Here is a 21,115-nt window from a genome sequence, read left to right on the forward strand (position 1 = left end):
CATCGACCGGGGGATTGTGCGATAGATCTCTTGGTAGACGCTACACTTCCCAGGAGTCACGTGTATCCTCTGTCACAGGAGGAGACGGTGGCTATGGAGACATATGTCACTGAATCTCTGGGACAGGGATACATTCAGCCTTCCATCTCACCTGTCTCCTCAAGTTTTTTTTTTGTGAAGAAGAAGGATGGAGGTTTGCGCCCGTGTATTGATTATCGAGGTTTAAATAAGATCACGGTAAAATACAGTTACCCGCTACCACTCATAGCCAGTATGACCGAGTCATTACACGGGGCGCGCTTCTTCACAAAATTGGACCTCAGGAGCGCTTACAACCTGGTGCGTATCAAGGCGGGAGATGAGTGGAAGACAGCATTTAGCACCACTTCTGGGCATTATGAGTACCTCGTCATGCCGTACGGGTTAATGAATGCTCCATCAGTCTTCCAATCCTTTGTAGATGAGATTTTCAGGGACCTGCACGGGCAGGGTGTAGTGGTGTATATAGATGACATTCTAATATACTCCGCTACACGCGCCAAGCATGTGTCCCTAGTGCGCAGGGTGCTTGGTCGACTGTTGGAGCATGACCTGTACGTCAAGGCTGAGAAATGTCTGTTCTTCCAACAGTCCATCTCCTTCCTAGGGTACCGCTTTTCAGCGTCAGGGGTAGAGATGGAGAATGACCGCATTTCAGCCGTGCGTAATTGGCCGACTCCAACCACGGTAAAGGAGGTGCAGCGGTTTTTAGGGTTTGCCAACTACTACCGGAGATTTATCCGGGGTTTTGGTCAGGTAGCGGCTCCCATTACCTCACTGCTGAAGGGGGGACCGGTGCGACTGCAGTGGACAGCTGGGGCGGACAGGGCTTTTGGTCACCTGAAGGCTCTGTTTACCTTGGCTCCCGTGCTGGCTCATCCTGATCCTTCCTTAGCATTCATAGTTGAGGTGGGCGCGTCCGAGGCAGGGATAGGGGCTGTGCTGTCTCAGCGCTCGGGTACGCCACTAAAGCTCCGCCCCTGTGCATTCTTTTCGAAGAAGCTCAGCCCGGCGGAGCGAAACTATGATGTGGGGGACCGGGAGTTGCTGGCTGTTGTCATGGCTCTGAAAGCGTGGAGACATTGGCTTGAGGGGGCTAGACACCCTTTTCTCATTTGGACTGACCACCGCAATCTGGAGTACATCCGGGCGGCGAGGAGAATGAACCCTCGCCAGGTAAGGTGGGCCATGTTTTTCACCCGTTTTGTTTTCACCCTTTCCTACAAACCAGGTTCCCAGAACGTTAAGGCAGACGCACTGTCCCGGCTGTATGATACAGAGGAGCGGTCCACAGATCCCACTCCCATAATTCCAGCCTCTCGCCTGGTGGCACCGGTGGTGTGGGAGGTGGACGCGGACATCGAACGGGCGTCACGTGCAGAGCCCACTCCACCTGACTGTCCAGCTGGGCATCTGTATGTTCCGTTTGATGTCCGCGATCGTTTGATCTGTTGGGCTCACACGTCACCCTCCTCTGGTCATCCTGGCATCGGTCGGACGGTGCGCTGCCTTGCTGGGAAGTACTGGTGGCCCACTTTAGCTAAGGACGTGAGGGTTTATGTTTCCTCCTGTTCGGTATGCGCACAGTGCAAGGCACCTAGACATCTGCCCAGAGGGAAATTACAACCCCTTCCCGTTCCACAGCGACCGTGGTCACACCTATCGGTGGATTTCGTGACGGATCTTCCCCCGTCGCGGGGTAACACCACGATCCTGGTCGTTGTGGATCGGTTTTCTAAGTCCTGCCGTCTCCTTCCTTTGCCCGGTCTCCCTATGGCTCTACAAACTGCGGAGGCCCTGTTCACCCACGTATTCCGGCACTACGGGGTGCTTGAGGATATAGTTTCTGATCGGGGTCCCCAATTTACGTCTAGAGTCTGGAGGGCGTTTATGGAACTCCTGGGGATCTCGGTCAGCCTTACCTCAGGTTTCCACCCCGAGAGTAACGGGCAGGTGGAAAGAGTCAACCAGGATGTGGGTAGGTTTCTGAGGTCCTACTGCCAGGACCGGCCGGGGGAGTGGGCGGTTTACATCCCCTGGGCGGAGATGGCCCAAAACTCCCTCCGCCACTCCTCTACCAACCTATCACCTTTTCAGTGTGTGCTGGGTTATCAGCCGGTCCTGGCACCATGGCATCAGAGCCAGATTGAGGCTCCTGCGGTGGATGAATGGTTTCGGCACTCAGAGGAGACATGGAACGCTGCCCATGTGCGGCTACAACGGGCCATCAGGAGGCAAAAGGCGAGTGCCGACCGCCACCGCAGTGAGGCCCCGGTGTATGCACCGGGGGATCGGGTCTGGCTCTCGACCCGAAACCTGCCCCTTCACCTGCCCTGCCGGAAGCTGGGTCCGCGGTTTGTGGGGCCATTTAAAGTCCTGAGGAGACTGAACGAGGTTTGTTATAGGTTACAACTCCCCCCTGATTATCACATTAACCCCTCGTTCCATGTGTCTCTCCTCAGGCCGGTGGTGGCTGGTCCGCTCCAGCAGTCTGAGGTGCGGGATGTTCCTCCACCGCCTCTTGACATCGAGGGGGTCCCGGCGTATACCGTACGAGCCATCATGGACTCAAGGCGTCGGGCGAGGGGCCTTCAGTACCTCGTGGAGTGGGAGGGGTACGGCCCGGAGGAGAGATGCTGGGTACCGGTGGAGGACATTCTAGATCCTTCAATGTTACAAGAGTTTCACCGTCTCCGCCCGGATCGCCCTGCACCTCGCCCTCCGGGTCGTCCCCAAGGCCGGTGTCGTCGCGCTGCTGGAGCCGCGCGTCAAGGGGGGGGGGGTACTGTCACGACTTCCGCCGAAGTCGGCCCTTCTCCTTGTTCGGGTGGTGTTCGGCGGTCGACGTCACCGGCTTTCTAGTCACCACCGATCCATTTTTCAGTTTCGTTTTGTTTTGTCTGTATTACACACACCTGGTTTCAATTCCCCTATCATGTTCCCCATTTAACCCTCTGGCATACATTTCTGTTCTGTCCGTGATTGTTTGTTTCGTTAGTGGTTGTTGTTGGTGCATGTGTGTTTGTTATATTCCCTATGAGGAATTTTTGCTTGTATTTTGAGTAAACGCCGTTGTTTTGCTCAACACCTGTGTCCTGCGCTTGACTCCGCTACCTCTCTGCACACAATCGCTGACAATAACATAGGTACAGCAGATCCCCTTATTTTATGGCACACATTTAAGTGTGCCTTTAGAGGCCATGCAATTCAGTACTCATCTATAAAACAAAAGCAATTTAGATCAAAAGAGTCCATAGTAATAAAGGAAATTGAAGGACTAACAGTACAGTTAGATAGCAAAAAAAACTGTACCATAGAGGCACAGAATAAGTTAGAGGAAAAACAAAAAGAAATGGAGGAACTTATTCAAGAAAGATCCAGTGTAATATATTATAAAAATAAAGCGAACTGGATGGAATATGGGGGAAAATGCACCAAATTATTTTTCAATCTTCAATATAGAAATGCTCCCAATTTTTTTTTATTATAACTTGTTACAAATGATGGAGTCACGCATGATTCATCGAATGATATTTTGAAAGAGGAAGTAAAGTACTTTAAGAATATGTTTTTGTTTCAGTCTCCTCCATCTCCACTAACTGAAACTAATTGTATGGCTAATAATAATGTAAAATTAACATCTGTACAGAAAGACTCATGTGAAGGCCAAATTACAGAGGAGGAACTTCTTGAGGGGACAACTTCAGGTCTGGACAACTTCAGGTCTGGATGGCATACCAGTGGAAGTATACAAAACTTTTTTTGATATACTCAGAGGACCATTATTAGCATGTTTTAACCACTCCTATATAAACGGTAGATTATCAGACACGCAACAAGAAGGTCTGATATCATTATTACTGAAACAGGACCCAAATGGTATATATAAAGATCCAGTCCATTTAAAAAATTCAGTGTTGTGATGCAAAAATCCTAGCAAAATGCTTGGCGCATAGAATTAAAAAAGTATTGTCAGATATTATTCATCCTAATCAGACAGTTTTTTTTACATGGATGATACATTGGAGATAATATAAGACAAGTACTGGAAACAATGGAATACTATGAAATATGGGGGACACCAGGCCTGGTTTTCATAGCTGATTTTGAAAAGGCTTTTGAATAAGTACGACTGGAGTTTATATATAAATGCATAGAATATTTTAATTTTTGGTAAGAATGTCTCATCCTATGTTCAAGAAGGGCCTTTTTCCCTTTATTCAGATTACACCTACTCACTTTCAGTTGTTTGAAAAGGAAATAATATCCAAAATATCGTTCTTTTTTAAACAAGCCTTAGAAAGTTGGTTGCAATTTCAGTTTAATCCACCTGAAAAGAGAACAAATACTATCACAAATATTGTGGTTAAACTCAAATATACTAATTGATTTAAAAAAAAAAATATTTTTCGAAGAAATGTTTAAAAAATGTATAATTTTAGTGAATGATATAAATAGGACTGGGGGAGTTATGTCACACATACAGCTAACACAGACATATGGAAATGTCTGCTCTACCCAAAATTACAACCAATTGATTGCAGTATTACCACAAAAATGGAAGAGGCAAGTAGAAGGGGAAAAAAGTAAGGCACTTGTATGTCGGCCCTGTATTAAAGAACATCAATGGTTAAAGACAGTGTGATAAATAAAAACATATACCAATTTCATTTAAGGATAAAAAAACTGACAGCTGTGCCATATAAATTGCAAAATAGTTGGGAAGAGATTTTCGATGTACCCATTCCATGGCACATGGTTTATGAATTGATACGCAAAACAACGGGGAAGGGTGGTAGGATTTGCGGGGAATAATAAAGGTATATTCTAAAAAAAGTATGTCTATATAGGTATGTGTATGTATATATGTGTTAATGTATGCATGCGTTTATGTATATGGATATTTATATTTACCCAAAAAATATATGGGGGATTGGAAGTGATGCAGACAATTACATTGATGGAAGCAACATTCTTTCCGCAATATTAAGCTGATCCACCCCCCAAAAAAAATAATATTAGATGATTACATTTCTCTAAAACAGGTTATAGGTTACATGTGCACCACCAAGTCAGAACAGTAGGCCAAATTAAGAGGGGGAAATAAACCAAATTATTAGGGTGAGGCACATGGGCTACTGACAGCTTACTACACAACATACACTTAGTAATACTTTTTTAGCTACAGAATACATATCTCCCTGGCATATTACATAATTTCTTTAGCAACATACAAAACATTTTTGGACTCACCTTGTTGTGCTGTGCTCACTTGAACAGAAAACTGGCGCGGCAGTCCTTCGTGGGCAAATTTTGTCATCAAAGTCTGGCATTCTCTGGATTTATGGTGATTTCAAGACAACTGGGATGGTCGAATCAGGATGATGTCAGTGATCTTCAGGTTGTAGCTCTAGAAAGAGCCCTGAGTTCTCGATATACAATTCTGAGTTGGATGACCATTCAAAACGTATTTTCCCAGTCGGAGCTAATTTTTTTCCCGAGTTCCCAGTTGTCTTGAACTCACTGAAGTCAGATTTTGCAGTTCTGAGTTAACAGTTGTTTTTGGCACGGCAGAAATCATGCTGGATTGACAGCGTGGCCAATGTTGAATGTTTATCATTTTAAGCTTGGAAAAGAGACCCTTAAACCCAGACCTGGGACCACACAGCCACTCCACTGAATACCAGGCTAGTGATTGCTTTGCATTGTTTGCAGTTAGCAACTGATTCCTTCCAAACCACTCATTGTTGAATTTGAGATTTTCAACTTGTGTAATGTTTATGTCCAATGGCCGATGAGCACCGATATGTTTTATCTATAATTGATCTTCATTATTTATCTTCATGTGACAAGGATTAAAAAGGATTTGCCAGTAGATTGTCAACTTGATTCATGATGATGACTGCTAGCTAAGATTTTGAAAGTATGATGTTGACATGATCAGTCCAATCAAAGCTACTGTAGATATAACGTGATTTGATGTAATTTTATCTGTGGCCAATGATCTTGAGCCTTCTTGGATGGGTACTTCTTATGTAACTCTATGGCAGCACCCACGGGGCTTGAATTTTCGAGCTCTACCCTTAGATTTGGCGGTGAAGCAGTGTCCCCATGAGTGACAGAATACTGAGCCAATCACGGCGCAACTAGAGTACATTACCAACCCCTACGCTTCGTATTTTCCGCTGGCTGCCCCACTACCACAGAAAGTACTGAGCTAGGCTGAAACAACTGCATTTTGGAGCTACCTTACAGAAGAAAGCAAAAAAGAGACCATGTTTGTATGTGGCTTTATTAACTCAATTATTATTCTTTTTTACATTGTTTGCAAACTGTTATGTGACACGTATTAATGCCAAAATAACATGAAAAACAGGCAACCCCCCCCCCCAAAATTATTTATTTATTTTAGCAAAAAATGTGGGGGTCGCCACTGTTCCTACCCTACCGGTGACCGATGTCATTCTCCATGACAAAACCATTTGTGAGCTGCACACTCTTGCTGCCTGCAGATGATATTCCGCTAGAACTAGGCTGTGTGCAGCACGCATATTAATATATTTAATGTGCTTTGCGATTGTGTAGGCTATTTTGTGCTTGATTTCTCTATTGTATTAAATAATTAATAAGTCGCATACCTCCACTACACTTCTTTGATACACATCAGTAGGGATTAAGAAGTGGGTGGTTCCAGCCCTGAATGCTGATTGGCTGACAGCTGTGTTATATGAGACCTGTACCACAGGTATGACAAAACATTTATTTTTACTGCTCTAATTATGTTGGTAACCAGTTTATAATAGCAATAAGGCACCTCTGGGGTTTGTGATATATGGTCAATATACCATGGGCTAAGGGCTGTTCTTAGGCACTTTGCGTGGTGCCTAAGAACAGCCCTTAGCCGTGGTATATTGGCCATATACCACACACCCTCACGCCTTATTGCTTAACTATACAGAATGCCCAGTGAAAAAACAGTGGGTATACAGTTTATACCTGCGTATACCCTCCACTTCACTACTGGCCCTTTGTGTTTTACAAAAAGTGCACTCTCCTAAATGAGTGCGCTGGTATTACGGTTGTGGTCCTTTCAGAATCACCAACCTGTCACACACTGAATGCTATAGGTTCGCTACTGCGCAGACATGTCGATAATAGATATTAAGGCTGTTAATTATTGCGGATCAGTGGGACGCTAGCGCCACCTCGCCAACATTCTGTAAAATTGCAGAGCGTGTTCAAAATACAAAATTCGTAATATTAAACATTCATGAAAATACAAGTGTCTTACATCATTTAAAAGCTTATATTCTTGTTAATCCAGCCGCTTTGGCAGATTTCAAAAAGGCTTTACGCCGAAAGCATACCATACGATTATCTGAGGACAGCGCCCCGCATACAAAAGCATTACAAACATTTTCCAAACAAGCAGAGGCGTCACGAAAGTCAGAAATAGCGATAAAATAAATCACTTACCTTTGAAGATCTTCCTCTGTTTGCTATCCCAAGGGTCCCAGCTACATAACAAATGGTTGTTTTGTTCGATAAAGTCCTTCTTTATACTCCAAAAAAGTCAATTTAGTTGGTATGCTTAATTCAGTAATCCACCGGTTTCCCTCGTTCAAAATGCATACCAAAATGAATCCCAAAAGTTACCAATAAACTTTGTCCAAACAAGTCAAACAACGTTTCTAATCAATCCTCAGGTACCCTAATACGTAAATAAATGATAAAATTTAAGACGGAGAATAGTATGTTCATTACCAGAGATAAATAAGTGTGCGCCCTCATCCACGCGTGCCACAATACTACAGCCAAAATGGGAGCCACCTAGAAAAACGACAAATTCTAGCTAATTTTTCAAAAAACAAGCCTGAAACTCTTTCTAAAGACTGTTGACATCTACTGGAAGCCCCAAGAACTGCAATCTGGGAGGTATTCCATTGATTTTCCCATAGACAGTCATTTCAATGAGTGCTGAGCTCAACATAAACATTTTTCCGGATTGATTCTCCTCGGGTTCTTGCCTGCCATATCTGTTATACTCACAGACATTATTTTAACAGTTTTGGAAACTTTAGAGTGTTTTCTATCCAATACTACCAATTATATGCATATCCTAGCTGTCACGTTCCTGACCTGTTTTCCTTTTTCTTGTATTTATTTAGTTGGTCAGGGCGTGAGTTGGGTGGGTTTGTCTATGTTTGATTTTCTATGTTGGGATGTTTGTGTTAGGCCGGGTATGATTCTCAATCAGAGACAGCTGTCAATCGTTGTCCCTGATTGAGAATCATACTAAGGCAGCCGGGGTTTCACGTGTGTTTTGTGGGTGTTTGTTTCCGTGTCTGTGTTTGTTGCACCACACGGTACTGTATCGGTTTATGCACTTCGTTTATTTGTTTTGTAATTCAGTATTCAGTTTCGTTTTAATAAATCATTATGAACACTAACCACTCTGCGTGTTGGTCCGATCCGTCTCGCTCTCCTCGTCCGAGGAAGAATATGACGATAGCCGTAACACTAGCTTCTGGGCCTGAGTAACAAGCAGTTTACTTTGGGCACCTCATTCATCCAAACTTCCAAATACTGTCCCCTATCCCTAAGAAGTTTTTAAGATACTGTTTCAAGAAGCAGTCTTATGCGCTGACTGTATGGAAGCTGATAATGAGTTTTTCGGCTGGTCTCAGGAAGATATTAGGAATCCTCACTGTCCGAGACAGAGTCAAGACCGAGTACTAAAGTATACGACACCGAGACAAGACCGAAACACTCAATATGTGGTCTCGAGACCGGACTGGCTACTACAACACTAGGTCAGAGGCTGAGCGGAGCTGGAGCGGAGTGAGAAGCGTGCTGAACCAATTTGACTGGAGCGCAGAGCAAGATTCACAAAGGCTTGAGCATCGGCATTCTCGCCCGCTCCAGTTTCGCTTCAGTAGCGCTCATTTCACGAGCTCAGGGCATGTTTGGCCCAGGATGCATTTGTTGTCTACTTGTATGCTGCTATAGCCCCCTGCTTTAGCTACTGTCATGGAATTCGCTAAATATTTTCATAAATAAACTGATAAAACACACAGGCGCAAAATCAAGGTGACTTACAAAGGTGAGGACCAAAAGCAAGAGAGGGAGTGTGGTGATGTAGTGTCCACAACTACAGAATCATTGCGGAATCTGAAAGGGGTAGCTAACAAATATCATTATAGAAAAGTATTTCTAAACTAAAAATCAGATATCTTTCGTAAGTTTCGTAAATGTTTTTATATTGTCTATACAATAGGCCATAATTGATTTTGGCCAAATAGGCCTGGCATATTCCCACTTTCAATGAGCTTTCCGTTTTGATTAGGCCTACCTAAATAAATATAAAAATAAACAACTCTGGCAAGAGTGGCCCAAAGGGTGTTTATCATCCCCAGTGGCTCTGCAAGTGTGGAGAGTATTTTCTCCCCTGCTGGCACCATTGCATGAGCCTGAAGCCACAGACTCTGGCCAAACTCATGTTTACAAAAATCAATGCAAAGGCACTGTAGACTGAGCCTAATAAGGGATTTTTTGTTTAATTTGTATTTAATTCTAAGTAAGTCACAGCCTATATGAGCAATTTATAGACTATAATGATTGAATACAATGAAATGTTTAAATGCTGAGCGTTTTATGTCCCTACCAGCTTAGTATCACACTCGCAAATGCTTCACAATGTATTTCTTTGTAGGCTATAGCCTTGAAATAATAGAAATAATATAGCTTAAACAATTAATTAGTGTTTATACGTTCATTATCTTACTCAGTAACTGTGCCTCTATATGCCCTTGTCTACAGAGAGGTGTCAGCAGGAGAAAGGGGGAAAGAAGTTGCCTCTTTCGAGGACAGACACACGATTCCCTACACTCAGGCAGTGATCCATGAAGCCCAGTGTCATGACATTGGCAGTGGGGGTAGGTTTATGACAGTCATAAATACCTCTTTCCCCATTTTTCTCTTCCCTACTGATGTGACATAAGAAAACCCCTTGGTTAACATAGAGATTCTGGGGACATCAGAAGGTGGGGGGGAATGAACTATATTCTGGTAATCCGACCAACTGAACATATGCGGTGGTACTTAAGGTATATCATGTCAGTTCGGTTGCCCTCTGACACATTCTCATCAATGATAGAATTACATAAACTCTACTGTGGAAAGTCTAAACCTCAGAGGTATCTGATTCACATGGAATTGTTGTTTAATTCAAATGTTTGAATATGAAATTATTTGTGAAGAGATGAAATTTAATTTTAGCTTCCAAATGACAGATTTGTGTTTTCATAAGCTTGGCTTCTGCTCAACCAGGGGCCCGCCCCTGTGAAGAGACATGGGTTATAAACTTTTCAGACACACCCCTCTCCCTCCACTATAAAAGCCATTGACAAAAATATAACTTCCTGTTCCGGACACTAGGATGACGATCCGATGTCAGAATGGTTCAGATAATAACTACAGAACTAAGCCAACATCAGCATGGACTTTGGTTGTAAATGGTATGAACTTTGAACTCGTATTCACTACAGAAGTGATACCGCCTAGCCGTTGAGTTAGCAACAGCCGCTACAAACGCAGGTTAGGAAGGACAGTCAGAGTATCCCGTCTACTACACACGACGTTACTCCAACGTATCCAGTGATCACCAGAGACATTCTTCAAAGGACAGAGGACTTGGGTTGGCGATACGGTCTTCCATCTACCACCAACCTACTGAAGCGCAGCTCAGAGTAAATATTTATTGCATTTTCCTTTTCAAATGGGCGGTAATTTAGAATGCATAAGATACTGTATTTACGATAGCACAGCTTCGGCCCTGTCCCAGTCTCCCGCTCTTTCACTAAAATCCCGCCCCTTTTCTTTGTGTAACAAGCTGTCATATCTATTCCGCCCGCTAGGGACGTTTTTCTGTATGACGTAATTTGTGATCAAGTTATGATTTCATTGTGTATGTGTGATTCTGTGTGATTAGTTAGGTATTTAGTAAATAAATAATTAAACCCAATTTTGTATTGCTTATTCAACTTGTTAGCCAGGATTCTTGCAGATAACAAGGATTTACCACTTTCAGATGAGACTGAATAAAATGACGATTAAGGTGACTGCTATGGATGTAAAATATTACTAAATCTTTAAGAGTTTATTCGGAAGATAACAGCTCTATAAATATTCTTTCGTGGTGTCCCTCTCTAGTTAATTAATATTTACATGATTAGTTCAATCAGGTAATATTAATTACGGAGAAATTATTTTATAGAATAGCATGTCATAGCAATTAATCTGGCATCGTCAAAGACACGACACCAGCATATTGCCAGCACCCTTCCTCTCAGTGTCTTCCATTGCACCATGAAACACACAGAGTTGATGGGCTATAAAATCCCCAAGGTGACTCTTGATATGTATTGCAACTTTTTCTGCACCAACAATGATGTAATTGTGATTTAATGTCTAATTTTCCCTCTCTCTCCTTCTTTCATCTCACCATCAGGGCACTCTTGTTATTCCAAACCTCTCGTCTGGGTTGTATGAGGAGGGTCAGTGGAAGTTCCCTCATAAGTTCAACCCTTACAACTTCCTGGATGAACAGGGAAAGCTGGAGAAACATAAATCCTCTATGCCCTTTTCCGTTGGTGAGAGTTCATAGATATTCAAGGATTCTGTAATTTGAGTTTGTTCAATAATTCCTGTTTCTGAGGTATTCTGAAACAAATTGTATCTGGTCCTTCAATGGACATTGTGTGAGGGAGTTTTTTTTTTTGTCTGCACAGAATGTACATCTTATCAGTTCTTATGTTTTAGGGCCCCGTATGTGACTGGAAGAGGGACTCACTCGCATGGAGCTGTTCTTGATTTTGGTCACTTTGCTGTGATGCTTCCAGTTTGTCTGGTCTGAGGACGCAGGGGAACCTGACTACACCCCTGTGTTTGGTGTGACACAGGCACCCAAACCTTACAAAGTGGTTGTGTATATCTAAGAAGCAGCCAGTAAGGCTGAGCACCATACTCTGCTTGTCACAAACTGGATAGAATGACTTCAATGTCATCTGTCTCTCTACTCTAAAGAGAGTGAAAGCACTCATTAAAGAAAATATATGTATTTGTACAGATGGACTTGACTATATACGGAGCAAATGTTGTTTACACAATGCAGTACTCTCATTAGTTAAAGCAATGTCTGTTTTATGAGGTAATTTAAGAGTACAATTATTACTTTGATTACTGAAATCTATTAAACTGTGTAGATATCTTCAAGGTCAATGCTTCCCAGAGATACTAACATACTGAAGTGTCCTTGAGAGTCTGATAAGCAAGTATGACAAAGGTGAAGATATGCAGTTAATTATAATGGCTAGTTAATAAGTGCTGACTGCTGATATTGCTTTCCTTGCGTTTCTAAGGGTATTAATCAGGCAAGCTTATTCGTTTGTATCAATGAAATCGTTGGATTTCACAAGTATGAGCATCTCAATTGTGTTCCAGGTTTGTTGTGTCTGTGAGTATATAGTACGATACACAGATTCAATATAGCCCATCTAGTAGGCTATGCAGTATGCACACACAGACAGCCTTGTATTTGGATGAAAAGTTTTGTTTTGTGGTGTATGTTTAACACACAAGGGTTTTTGTTTGTTGACATTTTAATAAAGTTAATAAAGTCTGACTTCCCTCCCACCATCCATGCCATTTACTGAGTCATTATGGTTACTGAGATCATTAATTTAAATAAGAAATCCCAAGTAGGTCTATAAGAGCATAATTATAGACTACAAGAGCATAATTAGAGAGAAAATAATAAGTAGACAGGCCATTTTCAAATTAGGCTATATATTTCAATAATAAACACAGCCAGAATTTTTTTGAAAATTAAGGGGGGAAATGAAAATGTAATCACAATGACCAACCATGCCGAAAGAAACTTTAACAATTAAAATAAATATTTTATTATGTTTTGACATGACCATGTAGTACTGCGACATGACGTCAAAGATGCGACACACGTGGTTTACGGAAATGAACACATGCCAATAGCGTACGCTTTCTGGAATCTACTTTGTATTAAATTATTCGTGAATTACACTAATATTTGAGTTGTCCAACAGCACAGTTTCTTGCACAGCATGGCAACCGATGCTAAAAGACTCAAGGTAGAGATATGGTTTATTTTGCTAAGCTACATACTTGTCAGCTATGTTGGAAAACGCGTTGTTGTTAGTGATGCGACTAGCTAGCTAGCTCTTGGGTTCACGATTTCAAGTTATGAATGCTAGCTAGCTCTTGGGTTCACGATTTCAAGTTATGAATGCTAGCTAGCTTGAAAGTTACCAATCCGTAGGAATAACTAGCAAGCTAGGTGAATAAGAATATTTGATAGTAGTGTTTTTTTGCACGTGTCAATATGTTTAATCTTACCAGTCTGCATCATTGATTATTGTTTGGTCATGGGAGTCTGATGGTGTGATGATCCTTGTTTCCTGTGTAGACAGAGGGCAGCGACCCTCTCCAGAGCTTCCTGCAGTGGTGTGAAGGAGTGGGGCTGAAACTCAACAACAAGGTAATCAGAAAGCGTACAAAGACATTGTCTGCAATTTGTAAAATGCCATGTATTTCACATACCTACAGGAGTATTGGGGGTAGAACTCACCAGACTATTGTTATGGGTTCTGTGTTAATGGTCATTCAGTTGTGTTCATTCTCCAAGGTGTACATCAGCAAGGAGGGCACAGTGGCAGAGTATGGCATGCTGGCTAAGGAGGACATAGATGAAGGGGAGTTGCTCTTTACTATACCCAGAATGGCTCTTCTGCACCAAGGCACCACCAAGGTCCTGGCTGTGCTGGAGGAGGGTGAGACTGCAACACACACACACACACATACACACACACACCTCTTGTCGGAGGCCCCCAAAGAAAACATCTGTTCCTCCCTAGGTAAAGCATCTCTGGAGAACACGTCTGGATGGGTGCCCCTCCTCCTGGCACTGATGTATGAGTACACATCTCCCCAGTCCCACTGGAGGCCTTACCTATCCCTCTGGTCTGACTTCACAGCTCTGGATCACCCCATGTTCTGGTAAGGGCAAACACATACAGTATTTTCTAATATTCTTGAGTTGAGTAAACTGTTGCATTTGAGTATTCTGAGTTGTATTTTGTGGATGTGATTTGTAGGTCAAAGGATGAACGGGACAGACTCCTGAAGGGGACAGGGATCCCGGAGGCGGTGGACACTGACCTCACCAACATCCAGAAAGAGTACAAAGACATCGTCCTACCTTTCATTACGTTACACCCTGACCTGTGGGACCCAGAGAGACATACACTGGACCTCTACAGAAGCCTGGTGGCTTTTGTCATGGCTTACAGGTGAGGTTGTATGGCTCAGGCACCAAGGAAAGCATGAGGAGGAGTGGGGTGACAGGCTTTCTACTAAGCTGCTTGCACCTTTGGAACATATTGCATAGGTCTTCATGGGTTCAAAAAGTTAGACCTGTTCCGAACTGGATCCGTGGCTTTCCCACCTGACCAGATATGCATAAATTAAAACATTTTAAAACCAAGACCTGTTCCGAATGGACCTGAGAACAGTCAGACCAGTTCCGAAAAGGCCAGTGGAAAAACAGATCCAAACAGACTGCGCCGTTTCGGATCCAAGAGAAGAAAGAGCGAGAAAGAAACCCCTGACTGGCCGCTACCAGCGCCATCAATAAATGAGCAATATTGGCCAAATGACCCACAGTTATGTGTCCTTAAAAACTGCCTATAACCCAATAAAACAAATATACAAAAGTCATTGGTGTAGCATATTCAAAATGTTATATCCTATTGTTTTTGACTTTACTTTATATTTGTCCACCTCAATGTTCAGCTGTCAGAGATTTGAGTGCTAAATACATCAAGGCATTGCATTTATATAGGCCTAAGCGCCACTGTACGATATTAATATTTAAAATATAAAGCAAGAGAAACCTAGCTCTAGAGACCAAGATAGAGATGTGCCAGCGCCATGCTCCCGACATCGACATGCATTTCTTTATGCAGGGTTGGTCCTGGTCAGGCCCTGGATGGGAGACCAGATGCTGCTGGAAGTGGTGTTGGAGGGCCAGTAGGAGGCACTCTTTCCTCTGGTCTAAACAAAGATCCCAATGCCCCAGGGCAGTGATTGGGGACACTGCTCTGTGTAGGGTGCCGTCTTTCGGATGGGACGTTAAACGGGTGTCCTGACTCTCTGAGGTCATTAAAGATCCCATGGCACTTATCGTAAGAGTAGGGGTGTTAACCCCGGTGTCCTGGCTAAATTCCCAATCTGGCCCTCAACCATCACGGTCACCTAATAATCCCCAGTTTACAATTGGCTCATTCATCCCCCTCCTCTCCCCTGTAACTATTCCCCAGGTCGTTGCTGCAAATGAGAACGTGTTCTCAGTCAACTTACCTGGTAAAATAACAGATAAATAAAATAAAAATAAAATATGCTTGTCAGATAGTTAATTACCGCTATAGAGATATAGTCGTAACTGCAAATTTGTTAATTTATCAGAATATTTTTTTTTCAAGTTCAGGAGTCAGTTGGAACGCTGATGTGCACTGCCTTCATAAGCCTTCATAGCTAAGCCTAATAATAGCCATAACACACTAAACCTTCACAAACATTTCGTAACTTTATTAGGGTAATATCAAAAGTAGGCCTGAGTCATGTTATTGAGAAAATATGAACAGGTTATTATCTTGCACTCTTTTGGTTTTTCCTTTTCATGGTTTGAGTGCAAGTAGGCCTGCAGGTAATTATATTGCGGCCAACACATTAACTTAATTTGGCCAAAGAAAATGTCTCAACAGAATTAAACAAAACACGTGTTGCATATCCTATTTAAAGAACTGGTTCAAACCTAAACAAAAGTTTTGAACAGGCTAGGCCTAGCTTGCTGAAATTACCAACAAAGCGAGTGCCTACCGCAGACCTACCCAACAAATTACAGCAATAGGCTAATGCTATTTATTTTACAACAGGCCTATTTTTTAACCAATCTTCAACTAAATACATAGAACAAAATTAAAAAGACAGTTCAAACACAATTTTTAAAATGTATCAACAAAATGAAACAATACTTTTTGCATATATAAAGAACTGGCTTAGATTTTTAAATATGCCTACAATAATAATAATAAAACAAATGATAATAAATACAAAAATAAATAAAAGTAAGAAAATTGTTGGACCCGTGAAGACCACTACTGCAAAGCAATCGGTTACACTTCAAAGGTGCATAATTTAACAGTTACAGAAGTTGACAGTACTTATGTATAAATCAATATCTTAGTATTTACAATTTAAGCCCATATTTGTATTATTAATTTTACACAAATCACTGAAAGCTGAAGTGTAACTGGATAACCAAGCTAAGGAACAGCAACATAAAACTTTGCTGATGTGTTTTGGGAGAACCAGGTTTGTTTCTGGCAGCATACATTCAACCCAGATTCTCCATAATATTCCTTCAAAAGCCACTCCTGTGATTGGGTGATGATTTCCACACACCACACCCCTCTTGTGTGATTGGATGATTTATACACACCACACCCCAGGTAACCTAACATAGCAGGTGTAAAAGAAACACCCAAAACTAGTTCCCCTACATACTGTTCTTGATGAGATGAAAAAAACTGTCAGGTTTTCTTCTGCACTGTTCAACCAATTCAGTAAATGTGGAGGAGTTAAGATGGAGTGTTAACATCCAAAAGTGGAAGTCGCGTGACTCACCACAGCCTCTTTTCCATTTCCCCTGAAAACCGGAACATCCGGTTGTTGGGGACTCGGCAGAGGCTACACCCCAGGTGAGACCAGTGTCTTACTATACAGTACTATAAGGAAAAACTTCATGGCTGTTTAAACAACATTCTCCTTCATTACTTGTGTCCAGCTTCATGGTCCATCAAGCTTTGGAGGTATTTCCTTGTCAAGGATTTGTCCTTCAGTATGTTGTCCATTTTGATGGAACGGCTGGAGTTGACGCTTTTGTAGTGCTACTGATACTCAAGTGCTGATCAGTTTGCTGTTTGGCTCTGAATACAATCCCATACTCTTTCTCATTTCCTCTGCAGTTTCCAGGAGCCCCTGGATGAGGAGGATGAGGATGAGAAGGACCCCAATCCTCCCATGATGGTGCCCATTGCGGACATGTTGAACCATGTGTCAAATCACAACGCCAATCTGGAATACACACCCGTGAGTAAAACCCCCCTACAGTTGACATTCTGTTCACTAATCCTATATAGTGGGTGTATAGCAAGAATGATGTCATTTTTCTCTCTGCATTCACAGGAGTGTTTGAAGATGGTGTCAGTGCGAAGTATCCGGAAAGGAGAGGAAGTGTTCAACACATATGGTCAGATGGCCAACTGGCAGCTCCTACACATGTATGGCTTTGCTGAGCCATATCAAAGCAATAGCAACGACACGGCAGATATACCCATGTCCAATGTATATAAAGCAGCTGTGCAAGGTGATTACTGATCAGACATGCTGACTAGGGGTAGACAACTGCCTCACATTTTGTCATCAATACACTACACAAACTGAATCAACCCAAATTAGAGAACACAGTTCTAAATTATCCTTATGGTTTTACTTTGACAAATTCACATCTGTTCCATCCTCTTTTTCCACATCTCAGTGACTCGGTCTGAAGCTGAACAGCGCCTCCTTGTGGAGAAGTGGAGTCTTTTGTGTGAGATGGAGATGGTTGGAGACAAGGGAGTGTTTATCTTCGGAAAGTCAGGGTCCCTCACTGACACAGAGATGTACACAACACTCAAGGTAACCATATTAAGAGCTCATAGTTGTATATTTAAGCAATGGGGGGGGGGGGTATATGGCAAATATACCACGGCTGTTCTTAGTCACGACGCAACCCGTAGCCGTATCACAATTATAAGCTGGTTATATGGTTTGATATATCAGGGCTCGAACCAGTATACATTGCTGTTTGCCTCTCCCTAGATCCTGTGCATGTCAGTAGAGGAGTTTGAGGACTTCAGAGAGAACGAAGGCTGGGAGGAGGCAGATGATGACGAGGAGAAAATGTTGCAGGCACTCTCCAACGAGGGCCTGCCTAGTCTGCTCCCTCTCTGGAGGCGTCTGGTGCACGCTGCAGCCCGCTTCACACTGGACTCTTATGGGGAGGACATGCTGAAAGACAAGGTGCTGCTGGAGGATAAAGATGGCTATGTTAAACTGAGCAGCCGGCAGAGGAGAGCACTGCAGGTCCGCTACGGACAGAAGACTATCCTGCATCAGCTTATGGAGCTCACCAAACCATAAGTTGCCACAAAATCCATCCCAAAGCACTCCCTGATTTGTTGTGACCTCCACTCAAAACAAGCCCAAAGGGTTAGAGTCAGTGGCCAGCTTTCGGCCTATTGTAACTGAACATATTTGGAAAACTGATTTACCTGTATATCCTTGTGAATTTGTATGTGACTGATGAGCAATGGCTTCTTTGAGACTGTTGGAAGTACTGCGCCATACAAGGTCCTTCATGGGTCACTATAAGTTACCCAAACCGGCAATGGACCTTAGGTGGCCGCAGCTGTCGAGTGAACTGCTTGTTAAACATATCGTAATGTACACTGCTATCATGTTTTGCATAATAAAACAAACAGCAGTCTCCATTTGTTATCACTGAGGGAAACAAATGCAGTTGAATTGTTTAATGAGTTAACTACAGTATGCATACATACAGGAAATAAGTAGCAAGAACTAAAGGACTACAAAACACACACGGACCAATACATTTACAAAACATTCAAAATCCTTACAAAATGGGCTGTATTGGTCCACAATTTGGATCTTTGTACAAATTTTAAGGTTCAATTAGTCATCTCAAATTTCCCAAGTGCCGGGGAGAACCTAACCCACTTTAAAATGGAAACACCATTGACCCCCACCACACCCCAAGCAGATAAAGGAGTAAACCCAGGAGAATCTAGTGCACTGCCTTCCTTCCCACTCAAATGAAAAATCAGGCTGCTTTTTTTAAATCCACTATCCATTAAGCCTCAACGCAAATGAATCAGTCAAGAAATATGTAGGAGGGAGACAAAACAGGGCTTTGGTAGTGAGTGAATGTGTGCGTCTGTACACGTTAGATCATTTGTTGGCCACTCCTTTCAGACATGTAGCTCTCTCCCTTTTAATATTTACATCAAAATTATATTAAACAGCATTAACTTCTCCATATCCAGGCCAAAAAAAACAACAACTTAGATCCATGAGCAGCAGTCCTTAAACTTCAAATCAGTGTTTCCAGTTCATCCAGTGCTAACAGTAATGTAGGAGGGGGGAGGGGGGGGGGTGCATCTGTGGGGTGGGTCCAGGGATGGAGGGTTTGGCCCTAGCATCTCTCCTGCAGGCTGGCTGACTAACTGGCACCAGTGCCCTCCATCACCTGCTGAGCCTGCTTTTGCCCCATGCAGCACTGAGCCACTGACTGGAACAACCTGAGAGAGAGAAGACAGCGGAGGGCGTTTAATCCAAGTCCTTCCATTGCAGCTTATCTTAGAATGATATTTCTTTGTTGTTGAATAAAGCAGAGCATGAACACAACGTGCTGCTAACTGGTTATCCTCCAGCTACTACTCTGCAGGTGAAGTCATCTCAGCTGAGTGAGAAGCCAACTCTGGTAGAGAGTGAATGAGCACATACTTTTCGATCTCCGGGGCACAGTGCACAAAGTCGTGGCTCCAGAACTTGAAGGCAGGGTTCTTGATGAGCTCGATGAACGTGATGAGCAGTCCCCAGGGGTGAGGCCTGTTCACAATCAGCCTCTCCAGAAGAACCCTGCAGACAGGAGCAAAGGCTACTTAACGAAATACACTTGGAAAGGAAATGGATCCATGAAATGCAGGTAGTTCTGCAATGCCTGGTTTTCATATGCAATAACTTTTTGTAGAGAACAACATTTACCTGGTGATCTGCTCCTGGATTGCCTCTGTGTTGGCCTCAGCAAACAGATAGAGCATGGTGCAGCTGAAGTAATGGGTGTGGCTGTTTGGGTAGCGCAGCTGATTAGCAATCGCATTCAGGAAGAGATAGCGCCCTGGGAACAAAGGAATGAGAATACCACTGTATACAAAAAAACATTTAAAAAGTATGCTTTCGCATGTGTGTCTCTTACCCTCAGTGTCCAGGTCCACAGCCAGGTTCTGGAAGATGTCCATGTGGGCTGAGTGAGTGATGGTGCTCATGGAGGGAGTGCTGCCCTTGTTGTGGATGTGTGCGATGGCCTGGGTCCCCACATACAGCACCAGTGCATTGATCAGCTGGATGTTGTAACGATTGCCTGGCTCATTTGACACCTAGAAGAGGGTTGTTCGGTAAAAAGGAGAACAAAAATGTAAAACCAACACTACGCAATGGAAGGACACTAGTTTTGTTTGCATTGCTTAGATCTTCAGACACGCAATGAAACACCCATGTACGATGACACTTCAGAAACAACGCATGACAAAAATCCACATTTGAACATTCGCTCAGTCAAAACTTAACCTGGTCTAAAGATGTGTCGTTGTGCTGCAAATACTTCCAGGGACCCAGAGTGGCGCCCCCTACCTGCAGATTGCTGCGGAGCTCAGAGAGGAAGGTGACAGGGGAGCGCGTCTTCAGGTACGAATCCAGATCCTTCTTGAACTGAGAGGGCATCACTCCGGTGAAGTTAGTGAGGATGCGCGGAGCAATGTTGATCTCGCTGAGCATGTCAACCTAGTAACGAAAAAGTTTAAAAAAGATTGACTAAACCTTAAGAGTTACAGAAGACCATTTCCAGTGTAACAAGGTATTTAGGGTCTGTCATTCAGCTGTACCTTCAGATTGGGAGTGAAGGGGTCTGGAAGTCTCATATTGCGTGGGAAGGCACTCAGGATCAGGTTGCGGAGCTGGATGCAGTTGGGCGGGATGACGTCACAGAAGCCGTAGTGGTAGTCACACAGGAACTCTGGGAAGTCATGCAGCAGGACAAGCAGGACACGCAGGGTACCCTGAGGACAGGAGAAAAATCCAG

The 21,115-nt window shown here is 43.1% G+C and overlaps 2 protein-coding genes across 12 annotated transcripts in view; one reads left to right on the forward strand and one right to left on the reverse strand.

Annotated features, from left to right (window-relative positions):
* Positions 1–13,062: 13,062 nt before the first annotated feature.
* Positions 13,063–18,723, forward strand: LOC120042014 (N-lysine methyltransferase setd6). The gene is made up of 9 exons (XM_038986906.1): positions 13,063–13,205; positions 13,541–13,612; positions 13,760–13,904; positions 13,989–14,130; positions 14,229–14,423; positions 17,160–17,283; positions 17,380–17,560; positions 17,732–17,874; positions 18,058–18,723. Exons 1-9 carry the CDS (start codon positions 13,179–13,181, stop codon positions 18,376–18,378), a joined length of 1,350 nt encoding a protein of 449 aa, XP_038842834.1. The 5' UTR covers positions 13,063–13,178; the 3' UTR covers positions 18,379–18,723.
* Positions 18,724–18,739: 16 nt separating this feature from the next.
* The window catches only part of LOC120042013 (CCR4-NOT transcription complex subunit 1-like), a 40,773-nt gene continuing 38,397 nt past the window's right edge, over positions 18,740–21,115 (reverse strand). For all 11 annotated transcript variants that reach the window (XM_038986905.1, XM_038986895.1, XM_038986903.1 and 8 more), the window contains exons 43-48: positions 20,919–21,092; positions 20,668–20,817; positions 20,234–20,414; positions 20,023–20,155; positions 19,762–19,896; positions 18,740–19,556 (exon numbers count right to left, since the gene is read on the reverse strand). In XM_038986905.1, coding sequence (XP_038842833.1) covers positions 19,478–19,556; positions 19,762–19,896; positions 20,023–20,155; positions 20,234–20,414; positions 20,668–20,817; positions 20,919–21,092 — 852 coding nt within the window. In that variant the 3' untranslated portion in view covers positions 18,740–19,477. The remainder of the gene's footprint in view (positions 19,557–19,761; positions 19,897–20,022; positions 20,156–20,233; positions 20,415–20,667; positions 20,818–20,918; positions 21,093–21,115) is intronic.

This window comes from Salvelinus namaycush, unplaced genomic scaffold (assembly GCF_016432855.1).
Source record: "Salvelinus namaycush isolate Seneca unplaced genomic scaffold, SaNama_1.0 Scaffold6, whole genome shotgun sequence".
Lineage (NCBI taxonomy): Eukaryota > Metazoa > Chordata > Actinopteri > Salmoniformes > Salmonidae > Salvelinus > Salvelinus namaycush.

What these genes read in the sequence shown, in the direction of transcription:
- LOC120042014 (XM_038986906.1), top strand. Translation starts at nt 13,179, where the DNA reads ATGGCAACCGATGCTAAAAGACTCAAG. An exon ending in GGCTGAAACTCAACAACAAG is followed by an intron (nt 13,613 to 13,759) that starts GTAATCAGAAAG and finishes TCATTCTCCAAG; the next exon opens with GTGTACATCAGCAAGGAGGG. An exon ending in GCTTTTGTCATGGCTTACAG is followed by an intron (nt 14,424 to 17,159) that starts GTGAGGTTGTAT and finishes TTTCCTCTGCAG; the next exon opens with TTTCCAGGAGCCCCTGGATG.